Source organism: Triturus cristatus, chromosome 3_1 (assembly GCF_964204655.1).
Source record: "Triturus cristatus chromosome 3_1, aTriCri1.1, whole genome shotgun sequence".
In the NCBI taxonomy this organism is placed as follows: Eukaryota; Metazoa; Chordata; class Amphibia; order Caudata; family Salamandridae; genus Triturus; species Triturus cristatus.
The window spans coordinates 425139682-425155948 of record NC_140583.1 but is presented as its reverse complement, the minus strand read 5'-3'; the positions used below and the strand labels follow the sequence as shown (position 1 = coordinate 425155948).

The following is a 16267-nucleotide window of genomic DNA, read 5'->3' as shown; positions in this document are numbered from 1 at the left end:
CTGGAGCAGGATGGTGCAGTAGATGTATGTGGCTATCTTTCTGGTTTAGGCTAAGGGAGCACATGTATAGCCTTACTGTCCACATTCTGCTGGTATTCACTTCCCTGAGCCTCAATTACGCACTCGCGCCTTTGGCTAGCACCCGTCCCATAATTTGGAATGTATAGCCTTACTGTCCACATTCTGCTGGTATTCACTTCCCTGAGCCTCAATTACGCACTCGCGCCTTTGGCTAGCACCCGTCCCATAATTTGGAAATATGAAGTTAAAAGCTATTGGCATTCACAAGAAAACTTAGGAAACCCATGCCATCTCTAGAAACTGGAAACTGGATGTACAATCTCAACAATCGTACACCGAAACGTAGACAATAATGGCCAGGAATGGGGAGTAATGGCGAATTAATAGACAGAGTCTCAAGCATCCTACAAAAGACAAGGCATCTACAATGCTCCAGATAGTGTCAGACCTGGCCTAAAGTCGCAAAGTCTGTCGGATTGTCAACAACATTTGAAAGAAGTAACGAGGTACTTACGTTCACTAATTATTTCTAGGGACGGAAGAAAATAGTCCTCACACACAGCTGCCACGGCAAGGAACATGTAGAGGATGATTATGAAATGGATAACAATCCCGCCGTCTTTTCTCTCCTGCGCTGAAAAAAATCCATTTGGAAACTCCGACGCTGGTGAAACCACACATAGCGTTTCATTTCCTAAAAAGAAAGAAAAACACATTTATTAAGTTGAAACTGAACCAATAATACTAGAACATTGACCACTGGCAGCAAGAACAGTGAAAGTGGCAACACGCCTGTACAATGAGCAACATCTCCATCGGGGCGGACACCGATAACCTTCATTACATCACCACGGACTGTAAATCCGATATAGCCTGTTTTGGTCTGGATACAGGATGCTTCACTGTGCCCCAAGCTCATGTCTTCAACTCAAAGAAATTCAAGAATGGACGGCCTTGAGCCACTGGCTTCCTTGGGTCACGTGCCATTCGAACATCGGATCAATTCAGAAGACTATGGTTTCGATATACATTTTGCAGCGCGGATTGGGAAACCAATCAGTGTTGGTATGGCAGCTGCACTCTGAACCCGGCAAGCACTCAAAGCTGTGCACGCGGGCTGCCGCCGCTGCTACAGCCTAACATTTTGCTGCTGCCACCTTGCCCCTCACTGAAGCTCCTCGTGGCAGAACACAGAGTCAGAGCTGCACAAGGGTCCATCCCCCTCAACACCCAGCGCTGGCATATTTTGTCCATATACAGGAATCGAAAGTAGTTCGACACTCGAGAGTAAATATGTGTTGAACCCGGGCCTTCTCTATGATCGGTAGTACGAAAAGGCGCAGTCTACGTTTTTGCCACCGATCTCTGTATTCATGCATGATAAACAATTATACAAAAATTCAGCAGGACATTAGATACATTATTGTCAACAGGTGTGAGTGACTATCCTTAACAAAGACTCTAATACAGATTGTTTCCTAACCGAGTCTAACATCCTCCTCTGCATTTTTGTATACTAACATTTCTGGGCCATATGGCAAGGTCGCTAACCGGTGTCAGGTCCTACTAGCTGCGCCTCCCCTACAGGTGTGCGCATGCGCAGCCGGGCCCGGTAATTACCCGGTCCACGCCGTGAACTCCATTTACCCACTGAAGGAGGGCCCTTACTCTGCGCCATCCGGTGACGTCATGAGTATGCGCGCGCGGGGTGGCTACCAGCCTAAGGAAAGCGTGACTCCCCAACCCGCGCTCCTTTGAAGCACCAGTTACCTTGCCCCTGAAGTTCTAGGAGGGGCCAATGGCCCCTCCCCCTGGGCGGGCACCTCCGTAGGATGATGCCCGCCCCCTCAGACCTTCAAATAGTTGCTCACCGGTCATGACCTTACCGCATGCCCCCATACCTAATAAATACGACGACCTATGGGAGAAAATTCTAAAGGACAACTACACTGACTAAAATCACACGTCATGTATAACACCATAAAGCTACAAGGGAAAGAAAAGGCCTAAACACGACTGCATCAGTTACACATAATACAGTATCATTCACTACCTTGGGAGAACAAGGCCTACAAGAAAGCATAAACAAGAACATAACTGCACAATACCATATTGATCACTACAATGGGAGAAAAAGTCCTAAAAGAAAACCTCATCAGAAACTAACATCTCATAACAGTTTCACGCGCCCAATGCCCGCTAGTTGGACTAGCAACGCATCAACCACGTACTCCAGGGATGGTGGGTGGGGAAAATTTGCCGCCCTGCGCGCCAGGGCACGTCCGATGTGGGGGAGCGTCCAGGGAACAAGGGGGTCACCTGGGCGCTCCCCGCCGCTTTATCCCCCCAGAGGCCCGCCCCCCCCCCCCCTCCCCTCCGACCCGGATGTCGATTAACGTCATCCGGGTCACGTAGGCAGCCAATCGGTGGTAGGGCGCGCCCCCAGTGAACACGCCCCACCACCGAGAAGTCCGGGGGAGGTCGCCGCACTGCCATGCAGGCGGAGGGGCCAAGGGCCCCCCCTTTCCATATTCAACTGGATGTGTCATTGTAAGTCAGTGCTGGTGGGACCTCTAGTAACCGCCAAAGGTACTGCAGCATGGCGCACGGAAAACCGGAGTGACCGAAGTGAGACATCTGAGAACTGCCTGCGGGCCTGCTCCTTCGTAAAATTGCCTACTATTTAATAAAAAGAAACGGGTGGTCTGGTTTCTAGAGTTCAAAACATTGTTCCATCATGAAAACATATTGCGACTGGAAAACTGCACTTCGTGCATGTTGCATCCGAGATTGAGGGAAGAGCGAAGCCTCAAATACTGCTTCGAACTCTGCCTAAAGCCAACCCAGAATTGGATGTCAAGCACCTCTCCATAGCTCAACTCCGACTGAATGCCTCTTGTTCACTAACAGTTTCAAACAATCCCAGACTCGAGCACGGCTCCATGTCCTTAACTTGCACGGCTTCAATCCCAGCTGGCCAACACTGCAAAATCACATGGATTCACTCTAGACAGAGGTCACCCATCCAAAGAACACACCACCCGGTGAAACAAGGCAGCTTAGCACTAACTCCCCCTCAAGAAAAAAGTGAAATCCTTTCTTCCAGAAGCTAATATCAGTGCAAAAGGCAAGCCTTGGTCCTCTCCCTCCCGGATGGAGGCAATGCTCTCCTCAAGGGCTTCCCAAGCACCACTTCGGCAGCATTGCTATGCATCCTAAATAAAGAAACATGTCTCAAGGGCTTGAAGATGTTCCACCACATCACCCCATTGCCCAAGGAACTATCCTGGTTTTCTCTCCATGCCTCTGTGTGAGAAGTTGGCCTGGTATATGCTGCCCACTAGTTATAGTGGGCACCTTGTATCAGTCCAAACAACCCCTTATGGTGATAGGTTAAAGACAACCTTTATTGAAAGCCATCCTAGTGGTAGCTATGGAGAGCAGCCTTCAGCCTAAGTCTTGAAGGAATGTAAAGCAGCTTGTTTTACCAGACTATAATCTCTTGAATGACCAAATGAAAGGAGAACCACACCAGGTATATATTTAAAATATATGTATTTAAGATAAAACACACCCCTCTAGTCTCTTTAGGAGGCTGGTGTTCGAAGTACTTAAGTTACAAGTCAGTATTCAACAGTAAAAGCACAAATACACGTTTGGGCCCTAGGGGCGTAACAAACCATATACCAATAAAGTGGTATAAGAACCTTGACTGAGCTAGACACAAGGCCAAGAGCCTGTAGAAGTGCTTGGACCACAAGGAACTACCCAAGGTAGTGACACAGGGGACCCACGAGGGACGCGTGCAGTGTGAGAACACAGCCTCAAATCGCTGTTAACTTCTATGGGGAAAGTCGCGGTTGGAAATTAAGAGTTTAATGACACTTAGAGGATGACTACGAGCGAACCCTTTTGGACTTGGAGGTGTCTAGGGCCAACACCCATGGGAGCACCGGAGTACTCGAGTTACCTCACCCAGGGAAGCCGGGTGCATAGGTGTCTTTTGGTGTTGGGTCGCATCGCTGTTTTCAATGGAAGCTGGCAAAGAAGTGCTGCTGCCGTGAAGAGGAGAAGTGTCCGAAGAGATACAAGCCTGGATCTAGGATGGAAGGAACCTGAAAGCAGAGGGGAGAGTGTCTGCGTAACTTACCAGTGACCGTGGGCACGATAGTCCAATGCCCACAGATGTCGGGTGCTTCAGGTGAGTTGACGGGTGTCTTGACTCTTCAGCCATGAGGTCCAGGAGGCGTCGATGACAACCAGGAGCTGGATTCGAGCTGTCCCACGAAGTCTGTCGAGTGCTGCAGTATCGGCAACCAGATTGGACCCAACAAGCCTTGTCAACGGCAAGTCACTTGGAAACAGAGAAAGGACTTCGGTGCAGACCAGCAAGGTCTGGGGGACTCATCCAGCGAAGGAAAGTCGGGGCACGTCTGGAGCAACCAGGAAAGCCCAATCAGAAGAGGAGTTGCTTTCGTGGGGACCCACTAGCCAACAGGCTAGCGATCACAAAGGAACCTCGAGCGGTCGCACTTGAAACTCGGAGCCCTTAGCACAACTTCAAGGAAGACCAGGAAGATGATGGATCAGCAAAAGAGCACGGTGTCCAGGGGTCACGGTTCCACGTCAACCACGATAGCCACGGGCCTCAGCTTTGCTGTGGACTCAGGGTAGCCTCGGGGAAGTCTGGAAATCCACCTCTGGTGATGCAAAGACTTCAGCGTCCGGCGGGACCTTCAGAGTTGCAGACCGGGCAGTTGCTTCTTTGGTGCCTGCCAATTAGGGGAGTCACTCCTTGACCCCAAGGGAGATTTCTTCAGTCTTCTAGTCGAAATAGAACGTCGAAGGTCCAGGATATATGTTGCAGAGTTTCGTCCAGGGTAATCTAAAGTCTCAAGGACTGGGTTCCCATACTTATACTAAGTTTGGGGGTTGGACATACTCTAGGGACCCGGTTTGAACTGGACTATGCACAGGGACACCAAGTGTGCCCCCAGTGCAGGACTTCAAAGCACCAGAGAGTGCTCCCACCCAGCCCCAATACACATCTGCCTGTCTGGGGAGGTGGTTACACCTCCCTGGGACAGGAAACCTATTGTCTAGGCCTTCCCTGCCGGAGTTTCGGTCAGAAGCAGAAGGCCAGATCCGTGTCTGTGGCATCCATTTTGTGATGCCAGGGCTTTAGAAAGTCTTTACCGGGTAGACCAGTGTGGACATGTCTCTCCCTCTAGAAGGCTGGAATGCTATCCCCACCGCCAGAACTTGCGGGGGGGGGGGGTAGTATTCCAAAGCGTTTGGCACCAAACACAACATGTTTCTGTGCAGCCAGTCCAAAGTTAGCATTTACCGCGAGGTTATAATGCACTTAAGAGTATATGGTTAGGCTGCACCACAAACAGCATCAGAGGAGGTACTCCGAACGCTGCAGAGGGGCTCTGCCCCTGGTATGCCTCTGAGGTACCCATGCCCTAGGTACATAGTATTCCATATACTATGGGCTTATAAGGCACTCCAGAATCCAATTAGAAATGTGCCTAATGTACATGGAAACCATTTTAGAGAGGAAACAGCTAGGCTGGGGTCCTGATTAGCAGGGCCACAGCCAGACTAAGGTCGTAAAACAGTGAAACACCAGCAAAAAGTGGGGGTACCCATGTGAAGCAGATCCTACTCACCTACACTCTGTGATTGTGAAGACCTGCTGCGTCACCTATGAGGTCACCAGACATGCAACCTCTATATACCTGTCCGAGAAATAAACCTCGGGTAGAGCCAGCAACACTAGTAGCTAGGATATTACTAAATTGAAGACAAAGAGGTACAAGAAAGAACAAACCAGAAAGGCCTTCTCCACCTATGTTCCCAGTATGAGGAACAGCATTCCCATCAACCTTAGAAACATTCCAACCCTCCTGCTCTTTAGAAAGATAGTGAAGACACATTTAATGAAGGAACAGTAACACTAACAGAGTAGTATGTGGCCGTTGACTGTGGTTTTTAATAATCTGAGTAATACTCTGGTTTCATGCCCGCTGTTCAGAGCCACGTTGCTCTCAAACTAGGATTGTGTTCCCACGTAGCATTTTGAACATGCATACCACGAGACATCCAGTAATGGCTTATTGTGCTACACCTTTCTGTAAGAATCTAAAACTATTTTAAAATGCGTTTTGTTTTTGCTACTATTTCTAGAACTCAAAACAATATTCCACCTTAAAGTCACAACTATAAAAGTGTACTTTAAACATGGTTTTCAAGTACTGCTACAATTCAGGTGAGAGGGGAAAGTTCTAGACTGAACTGGATAACTAACTTAAATTAAAAGAGAATATACATGGTTAAACATGAATGCGCGTGACTGCATGAATTTCAGACTCTAAGATTCAATGATGGTGTATAGAACGAATCTGCATTGCACCACTGTAAAATTGTTGTAAGGGCCTTTTAGATGAATTTGGCTCTATAGCTGAACTGCAAAATACATATCCAAGTGACTGCACAATTTCAAAACTCATCCCCACACAAATGTCACATGTGTGCAAAAAAACACTTTTTGAACAGAGAAGAAGTAGGGTTTGCCCAAGTGATTTTTTGGTCATGCCAAGCGTCAGCGCTCATGTACTGCTCGCTCTGCGAGACTGCTGTAGTAGAGTATGGGAAAGAAGCCGCGGCCACTCTCCTCCCATATTTTTCATTGGCTTGCGACATTGCTTTCATAAATGCTGCTTTCGATTTTGTTAATAGGCTTGTTAGTCCCTCGTTAGTACTGCCTTGTCTTCATTTGTAACCTCCCATGGCGACTGGCCCTTTTAATTCAGTTGTTACACCGGACCTGTTATTTAGTCTGTAAGCACTATTTACTTGATTGAGTTACTCTTACTGCAGGCCAGACATGCATTGCTTTAGCTGAAGCCGCTTGTGTATTTTTTAAGCATCACATCCATCCCCGTAACACGGGCGCCAGCTTTCAATCACTTTACCCCGGTATTGTCTCATGTCTGTTTCAACCCCCAATGTAAAATGGATTTATAAATGATAAGCAAATTAAATCATGTGAATTCCAGGTAGCACATAATCCTGTGCTAATGGGCTGAAGCGGACATCAGCACATCTGTGTTACAGGTCATCTGTTCTAAAGCCACCCGACAGGTTGTTTTCAAAAGCCTGCTTTATTAACATCACCAACACCACCAACACCAATACCACCACCACCAATACCACCACCATCACCACCAATACCACCACCACTCAATACCCACTATTCAGGGCTAGTCTGTTTATCTTGCTGCCATTCTTGAGATGTTCTTGATCTTGCTGGATTTACCTACTTACGTTCAGCTAGCTCTATGACAATGCCATGTTGGCTAATGAAACCTTTTTTTGTACTCCATCATGACAACTCTATTGCTGTTGCCTATTTTCTAGATGTTTATAGCAATCAACCAGTGTTACTATGTCACTTTTCAGCGATTTCCTGGTAGGAATATCACATCACATGAACACTACCATGCAGATATAATGGGCATCCATATCATCACCAACACTCATGGTCTACCTTCAAAAACATCATGGTGAAAGGCTCAGAGGGTGCCACAATCAACACAGGAAATCAACAGTGGCCAAATGAGCTGTGGGCTGTGAACCATGCCATGCAAGAGCCTGCAAGAAGGCCATGTAGACTGTAGCTTCATCACAGCCGCATTAAATAATGTCACTCACAGATGTCTAACTTTTCCCGCACTCGAGAATGCCATACCAAATATTGACTCCAACATCCTCTTCTTGACTCAAGTCAATGAATGAGCAGTAGCCATAATGTTATCTACAAACACTGCTGTCAGTAGCCTATTGGTATGTGGCTTAATTTTCTTAATTGTATTAGTTAAACAACAAGCCTCAATCATTGTGACCAGAGCAGTGAATAATTTGTAAAAATGTAAGTGCCAAGGCTCTGGCCAGGAGGCCACTGTAGCCTGCACCACCCATTGTCCCTCACAGCAATGCTAATGTTAGTAGCAACACAACTACTAACCATCGCACCACCAGTGTGACCTCAGACTATCCCAAGTTATAAGACTGGCTTGGGCGGCAGATATTAGTTATTTTTAATATATATTGAATTCATAAGCAATTGTTGCTCTGTTCATATCTAAATTAGATAAACAGTGCCACCATGTGGGAGACTGTCATAAGTGCCGGTGTTGACAATTAAGTGCAGTGACAGCAATGAAAACTTCTGGCTCAAATCAAGCACTGGACCAGAGTCAAACCCAAGTGAATGGTTGAAAACGGGATTGTGGGGATCAGCCTAAATTATTGTAAGGCAAACCCATTTATTGTACTTTCATTTTCAAAAAGGAGAACTTAAAAAATGCTTTTTCCCTACAGTAACAAATAAACATCGGCAATGAAAGTACCCCTGCATTGATTAGTAAGTTTGTGTGCGGTATTGTGTGTGGGCAGAGGTAATAATGTGTCAACGAGTGGATCAAGGGATGTCCAAGTGCAAAGACGAGTCACTGAGCGCCCAGAAGGAAGCATTCGTTTATTCACCTATTGACTCTTTTATCCATCCACAATACAACACAAACACAAAAATTCAACAATCAACAATAGAGCGTCACTTCCCATTCCATTAGCTTTCCCTATGCTGTTTGTATATTCTTAGCAGCAGGCGGGCAACTAGAGCCAAATTTTTGGGGGGCTGAAAAAGATTTCGGGGGGGGGGGGGCTAAGTCTTCCAGCCATAGGCAGAATGCCTGTAAGAAGGGGTGAAAACACAACAAAAGCCTCATTAACGAGTAAATGGTCTTTTAAAGACCCGTTAAGTACTCTGGTGCGGCTGCAATTAGACGGACGCCAGCCCGCGAAGCTGTCTCGGCCGGGCTGTCACACACGAGGGGGGGGGGGGGGGGGGGGGGCTGAAGCCCGGTGAGCCCAATGGGTGTTGCGCGCCTGCTTAGCAGTATACATTTAATCCTAACATTACAGAGATTGAATGGCAAAGGACTAAATACACTTTACGTGCCTAAAACTTGTCAAGTTTACGAAAAATCCTTTCACATTATCCATAATATATATTAAGTTAAAATCAGGGGCGTAACACCAGCCCCCGCATCCCCCACGGTGCGGTGGGGCCCCCCCAGCTGCAGGGGGCCCCCCTCAGTACAGTACTCAGGTCTGAGCGCTCCGGATAACATCCGGAGCATGGGACCCTCCATGTACATTGCAGGGGGGCCTCTTAAACCTTCGTTATGCCACTGGTCAAAATACTTCAAAGGGAGATTGAGACAATAGTGGGCCGACATCTCAACTGACACCGAGAATGCTGCTGAACACATGCTGACAGTCTGCTAAATTGGTTCAAGTTCGATTGTCCAATGCGATTTTTAAATTTCTTATCGAGTGGTTCTGCTTGAAAAACGAAATCTGATTCGGGGTCAATTTAGGAACTGATGTTGCATGCACAAGGAGGTCTCCTCTCCTTAGGGGTCGTTGGAATTAGTCCTGGCCCTAAACACCCTCAGTCTGTTGTTCTACTGAACACTAACTAGTGAGTGGGCGCCAGGCTCCTTAAAAAAAAAAAACACAATTAGATTAGGACACTGCTCCAATCTGATTTCGAAAATTCAGTACCGGTGATCTTAGGCACTGCGCATGTATGCGGTTAGCAAACAACTTACCACTCACTGGGTTCTTTAGCATCTCAGTAACAAATCAAGCTCATTTAAAATGTCCATTGATGTTGTGTGGCAAGGAATTTGAGAGTTTAAAGCCTTCTCCAATTTACATCAAGCCAAAACAAAGTTGCTAGCTTCAGCTTTTGCGTGAAACACTCCAACTTCCAAACTGTGGTAATAGGTTCCTAGTACTGGCTACAGGCCAGAATGCATGCCATTGCTTAATTTGTAAAATATGAGGTCCAGGTGCTCAAATGGTTGTCGGAGGCCAAACCCACTTTCCAGACTCTACCCACTTCTCCACTGGTGCCACCCACTTTTTCTATTGGCTCCACCCACAAACTCCACTGGCACTGCTGAAAGCTAGATGTAATATCAGATTTGAATTTCATCAAGGCAGTGTTGCTCAAGTAAAGTTTTGATAGGAGTTTCCCCCGCCCTAAGAAAATAAAATCACATAGTACACTTGAATGAGCCATTTATCACTTCCGGTGGCCAAAGGGGTTTGGATCATAAATAAAGTATTTCATGAAAGCGATTCATTTACCAATTGTGCTTGTTACTATTATTCACTACCTTAGAGCAATATATGTACATTTATTAAAATTCAAATATAGTAAAAAACATAGAACTTAAATGACATTTCCAAATGTAGTTCTGTATCACAGACAAGATAGAGATTACAAAAGAGGCACATATTTTCTATATGCACTATTTCTTAAAATTCACTTGGTCATCAAAATATTGGAGGAAACATTTTTGAACCTCGATGTTCCCAATGTTAGATGTCTGGGGGTTTCATTTCGAGATTATCCAGCTCCGCTTTAAATATTTAATTATATTAATGGCGATTCGAATCCTGAATCTGAAATCAAGATGCATTCCAGAATTCATAACCTCAGTATAAGGGTCCTCTCAACAGAGCACTAGCAGCACCAGTTATCCAACTGCTCTTTAGCTTATTTCTCAGACATGGAATTTAAACCTGCACACATACTACCACTCTTGGACACGTATTCAAAATGTTCCAACATGCCAGAGAGCATGCAAATTGCCTTCCCAACTGGGCATTTCGGATCATGCCACATTGAGGGCTTATTCAGACAAAGCAAATGTCTTCAGAGCCTTTTCTCTCTGGTAATGCATGCTCTTTGAAAGAGCAACTATTTCCTGGAGTGACAGATTGATGCATGTTAACAAACAACATAACATCATTTTATACAGCATAATACATCAATCCAATCCTTTTTATGTTGCATAGTATAATTTTCAAACACACAGGCAGTGGTAAATGTTCTAAGCACTAAACACTGTCACACACAAATCTATAGCCTTAGCCAACAGTTGGTCCCTATAACATAACAGAGAGCCAGAAGGGCACACACACATCAAAATATGTTTCTCTGGACATATTCCTCCACCCTGATAGTCGTGAATTCACAGCATCATCAAGTGATGAAGGTTTACAAAAATTATGTTTCACCATATCTAGGAAATGCGTAAGGCATGCTCATTTCCCTTGAGGGATTATATTTTGCACATTGTCACCTATGTTACCCAAAGGTGCACCACAGCGCAATGTCCTTGGTACACATTACTGGCCCTGGTCTGCGAAATTGAGTGCCCGAGTCCACCACCACCGGCTATCGTATAGGTAGATTCAGCACTGACCGTACCACAAGTTACCTCCAGCTCGCACAGAAATGTGTTGCCTTAACACTTTAGTTAGTACCTAGAGCTCCAAGTCCACAAATTTAAAGAAACACTTCCTGAATGAAGTGTTAGTAAACTAGGGAAGAAAACATTTCCATTTGCAAAGTATGGATAGCAATTAAAAAAAGCACGTTAGATTAGCTTCTTTAACAAGTGTGACCTGCTCAGTATGCAAAAGACTTCGAATGGAAATATTTTAGTAAGATTTTAGAGAGAGCTAGAGCCGAACTTCTCTTTCTGACAAGACCGTGATTGATGGCTCCTATTCAGAAGGAGGCTACATACTGAGCCATACCAGAGTTTAAATCAATCAATCAATCCATTTGTAGAGCGTACTACTCACCTGTGAGGGTCTCAAGGCGCCCGGGTGAGGGGAGAGAGGGTGCTGCTACTGCTCAAACAGCCAGGTCTTGAGGAGTCTCCTGAAGGTCAGCAGGTCCTGGGTCTGGCGGAGGGGGGAGGGTGTTCCAAGTCTTGGCGGCGAGGTAGGAGAAAGATCTGCTGCCAGCGGTTGTTCTTTGGATGCGGGGGACGGTGGCAAGGGTGATATCGGCAGAGCGCAGTTGGCGGTTCGGGGTGTAGAAGGGGAGTCGTTCGTTGAGGTATGCTGGTCCGGCATTGTGGAGTGCTTTGTGAGCATGGGTGAGGATCTTGAAGGTGATCCTCTTGTTGACAGGGAGCCAGTGCAGGCTTGTCAGGTGGACTGTGATGTGGCTGTGGTGGGGGATGCGGAGGATGAGGCGTGCAGAGGTGTTCTGTATGCGTTGTAGTCGTTTCTGGAGTTTGGCAGAGGTTCCTGCATAGAGGGCGTTGCCGTAGTCCAACCTGCTGCTGACGAGGGCCTGGGTGACCGTCCTTCTGGTTTCAGTGGGGATCCATCTGTAGATCTTGCGGAGAGGGGATCCATCTGTAGATCTTGCGGAGAATGTGGCGGGTGTTGAAGCAGGAGGAGGAGACGGTGTGAACTTGCTGGGTAATGGACAGCGATGAGTCCAGGATGACCCCCAGGTTGCGTGCCTGGTCGGTGGGCGTCGGTGCCGCTCCCAGTGCGGCCGGCCACCATGAGTCGTCCCAGGCTGAGGAGGTGGATCCGATGAGGAGGACCTCTGTCTTGTCAGAGTTCAGTTTCAGGCGGCTGTTCTTCATCCATTCGGCGATGGCCTTCATACCTTCGTGGAGGTTGGTTTTGGAGGTGGTGGGGGACTTGGTGAGGGAGAGGGTGAGCTGGGTGTCGTCGGCGTATGAGATGATGTTAAGGTCGTGTGATCAGACGATCTTGGCGAGTGGTGCCATGTAGACGTTGAAGAGTGTCGGACGATCCTTGGGGTACGCCGAAGATGATCTTGGTGGCTCTAGATCGAAAGGAGGGAGGCAGACGTTCTGGGTTCTGCCGGTGAGGAAGGGGGAGGTCCAGTCCAGGGCTTTGCCACAGATCCCTGTGTTGTGGAGGAGTGTGCGGAGGGTGTGGTGGCAGACGGTGTCAAAGGCAGCCGAGAGGTCCAGGAGGATGAGGGCTGTGGTTTCTCCATTGTCCAGCAGGGCCCTGATGTAGTCGGTGGCGGCGATTAGGGCTGTTTCGGTGCTGTGGTTGCTGCAGAATCCGGATTGGGATGTGTCCAGGATGTTATTTTCTTCGAGGAAGGGAGGTCAGCTGTCTGTTGAAAATCTTCTCGATTACTTTTGCCAGGAACTGGAGTAGGGCCGGAAGTTCTTGAGGTCTTTGGAGTCCGCCTTGGATTTCTTGAGTTGGGCGTTGATCTCGGCGTGCTTCCAGCTCTCCAGGAAGGTGGCGGTCTTGAAGGAATTGTTGATGATTTTGCAGAGATGGGGTGCAATGGTGGATCTTGCTTTGTTGAAGATGTGGTGCGGGCAGGGGTCTGATGGTGAGCAGGAGTGGATGGTGTTCATGACTTTGATGGTGTCTTCGTCATGGGTCCAGGAGAGCAGGGAGACGGTGTGGCTGGGGGGGCGATGAGTCTGAGGTGTCGGTATCTGTCGAGGGGTTCTGGGTGTTGGAAGTTGTCATGGAGGTCTGCGATCTTGCGGTGGATGTCTGCGATCTTGCGGTGGAAGAAGGTGGCTAGGGAGTCGCAGAGGTCTTGCGATGGCAGGATGTCAGAGTTGGAGCTGGGGTTGGAGAGTTCCTTCACGATGTTGAAGAGTTCTTTGCTGTTGTGCGCGTTGTTGTTTATGCGTTCCTTGAAGGCTGTCCTTTTGGTTGTTCGGTTGAGTTGGTGGGGTCTGCGGCTGGCGCTCTTGTAGGCTGCATTGCTGTCCGGTGTCTGTTTGTGGTGCCACTTCTTCTCGAGCTGGGAGGTCGGCGGTGAACCAGGTGGCCTTTCTGTCGGTGCGTTTGTTGGAGGGTTTTTTGATCGGGGCGAGAGGGTTGATGCAGTCGTCGGTCCATTGCCTGAGGTTGCGGGTGGCTGTGTTGGTGTCGATGGAGTCGGTATGTGGGTTTTGGGCAAGGGTGGTGTTTAGCTGGTCTTTGGTGACTTTGCTGCAGCTGCAGTGGGGGGCCCGTTGTGTGCGGTGGTAGGCTTCTCGAAGATGAAGTGGACGCAGCGGTGGTCGGTCCAGTGGAGTTCGGTGGTGTGGCTGAAGGTGACGTGGTTACTGGCGGAGAAGATGGGGTCAAGCGTGTGACCGGTGGAGTGGGTGGGAGTCGTGACGAGCTTTTTGAGTCCGAGGTTGGCAAGGTTGTCGAGCAGAGTGATTGAAATGCTGTAGTTGGTGTTCGAGGTGGAAGTTCAGGTCCCCGAGGAGAATGTAGTCCGTGGACGCAAGGGCGTGCGTGCTGACGAAGTTGGCGATGGAGTCGCTGAACTGTGGCCGGGGGGGTCTGTAGATGAGGGTAGTGTTGGGGGTCAGTGTGGATCTGGAAATGCAGGTGTTCGGTGGTGTGGAGGGTGTCGTCGGTGCTGGTCGAGATTCTGATGGGGTTTCTGTGGACGATGGCGATTTCTCCTCCTGTTCCGCTAGTGTGGTCCCTGCGGGTGATCTTGTAGTCGTCGGGAATGGCTATGGCGATGTCGGGAGAGGGAGGAGAGAGCACTCACATGGAATTCATTTAAATGTGTCTAAATCATTAAGTGAATTGACGTACGTAAAACGCTGCTGCAAAGAAAGCATCTCTGATACACCACGTGTCTGCTTTCTTATTCTGAAAAGTTGTGTCTAACGGTCAGTAAAAATGGGCATTGCAGAAATACTTACTCGAGGCCTGGTGCTGCACACTTCACGACACGCTTCTGCTTCAAATAAAAGTGCTGGTCTGCCGCTGCTGGTGCATGTGTGCCTCGTGATAAGGCGGGCCGGCGGCGGGAAATTTAAAAAAAAAAAAAAAAAAAGGTTACGCACGCACGCTGCCACCACGCCTGCCTCAGCCACACATGACCAAATCCAGCCCACCCACCGGCAACACAAAATGAAGGCATGGATTTGTTATTGGCTCAGCTCTTCACAGAGAAACAGGGTGCGGATCTTGTGAACAGTCTATTTTATTCATTTTTTGATGCACGTTGTTGATGTGAGTTGGCAGTGACTCGGCCCTGAGAAATAAGTGCTGGTGCCAAGCACCAGAAAGCACCAACACAAATTAAGCACTGCCGACTGCACACAGTAAGAGCATAACTCGGGTGTTTATGCAAGACGGCATACACTATCCATGCAGGTTATATGAGAGAAAAATCAGTATTCCACTAAGGCACTCCCAGGTGGTAGATGTAGTGTCCTGCTGGACACGTTCTAGTGTTTCACCTTGTGTTGCACCCACACTGTGTACACCCACCCATCACAGGCATCACTGGTCAGGTGACCCTGCTAATAAAAGTGGCCGGGTGCATGTGCCCAGGGCCAGTACTACACCACCTGTGTCTGTGTCCATTATTCCTGAGCATGTGGGCCTAGGGCCCAAGACTCTACAATGGTGATAAGCAGGTCTGCCCCACGTGTAGCAGCTCTTAAACTTGGCATGGAGAAACGTGTAGCCTGTGCCTAAGGCACCCCTGCCAGCACGTCAGGCCGCCCGGTAAGCAAGCACTGGTGTGGAAAGTTGACAGCGGACATGCCAGGGCCCCGGGGTCGAAATCAGGACAGCGTCGACAAGGGTTTGTGCCCCAAGACCCCCCAAAAAAGGAAGGGCTGATGCATGTTCCCATCATAATGTGCTGAGGTGCCCACAAACTGTCTGTTCCGGTGAGTGCGGAAAGAGGAATGTCTTCCGACATGGTGTAACATGCATGAGCAAAAGCCGGTACCTGCAGCCCTGCACGCCGAACCCCCCCAGAGAGAGAGATAACGGGTCACAGCAGGAGACTAGCAAGCCCTACGAGGCATCCCTGATGTCACTGCTAACGCTTCATGGAAGCTAGTCTGCCTCCTCCGCACCGTCGTAGAGCCCGGATGAGTGACTCACTAATGGCAGTAGCAGCCCACAACAGCACAGAGAGGTTTGAAGGAGACGGCCCCGACCGGGCGAACCTGCGGGTAAAGCCTGGCTGCCTTGCTGCAACCGGTGAGTGGTACAACCCCGCCTCTGCCTCAACAGAAGAAACCAGCACTTGAAGAAGCCCACATTGAAAGGAGTAATGAGCCAGAGCCCAAGGCCGCTCCCGCATGCAAAATCCTCCTCTGGCACATCTAGCAGCCCGCAGTGCCAAGAGAACCTGCAAGCTGAAAGGGAGAGTGGCTACAGCGCCACTGTGCCATTGTCTGCCACACAGCACCGAGGCTTGGGAACATTGCCGTGAGAGCAAGGCGGCCTGCCCAAAAGCTGCTGCAGCATGCAAAAGGTGCCTGCAGGGCAATCAAGCAGCAATCGCGCCATAGCTGCAGCGCTCTGCCACCCAGAA

The 16267-nt window shown here is 48.5% G+C and overlaps 1 protein-coding gene across 3 annotated transcripts in view; it reads right to left on the bottom strand.

Annotated features, from left to right (window-relative positions):
• SLC24A5 (solute carrier family 24 member 5) overlaps window positions 1-16267 on the bottom strand; it is a 197753-nt gene that overhangs the window by 175293 nt on the left and 6193 nt on the right. For all 3 annotated transcript variants that reach the window (XM_085644202.1, XM_085644204.1, XM_085644203.1), the window contains exon 2: window positions 536-715. In XM_085644202.1, coding sequence (XP_085500328.1) covers window positions 536-715 — 180 coding nt within the window. The remainder of the gene's footprint in view (window positions 1-535; window positions 716-16267) is intronic.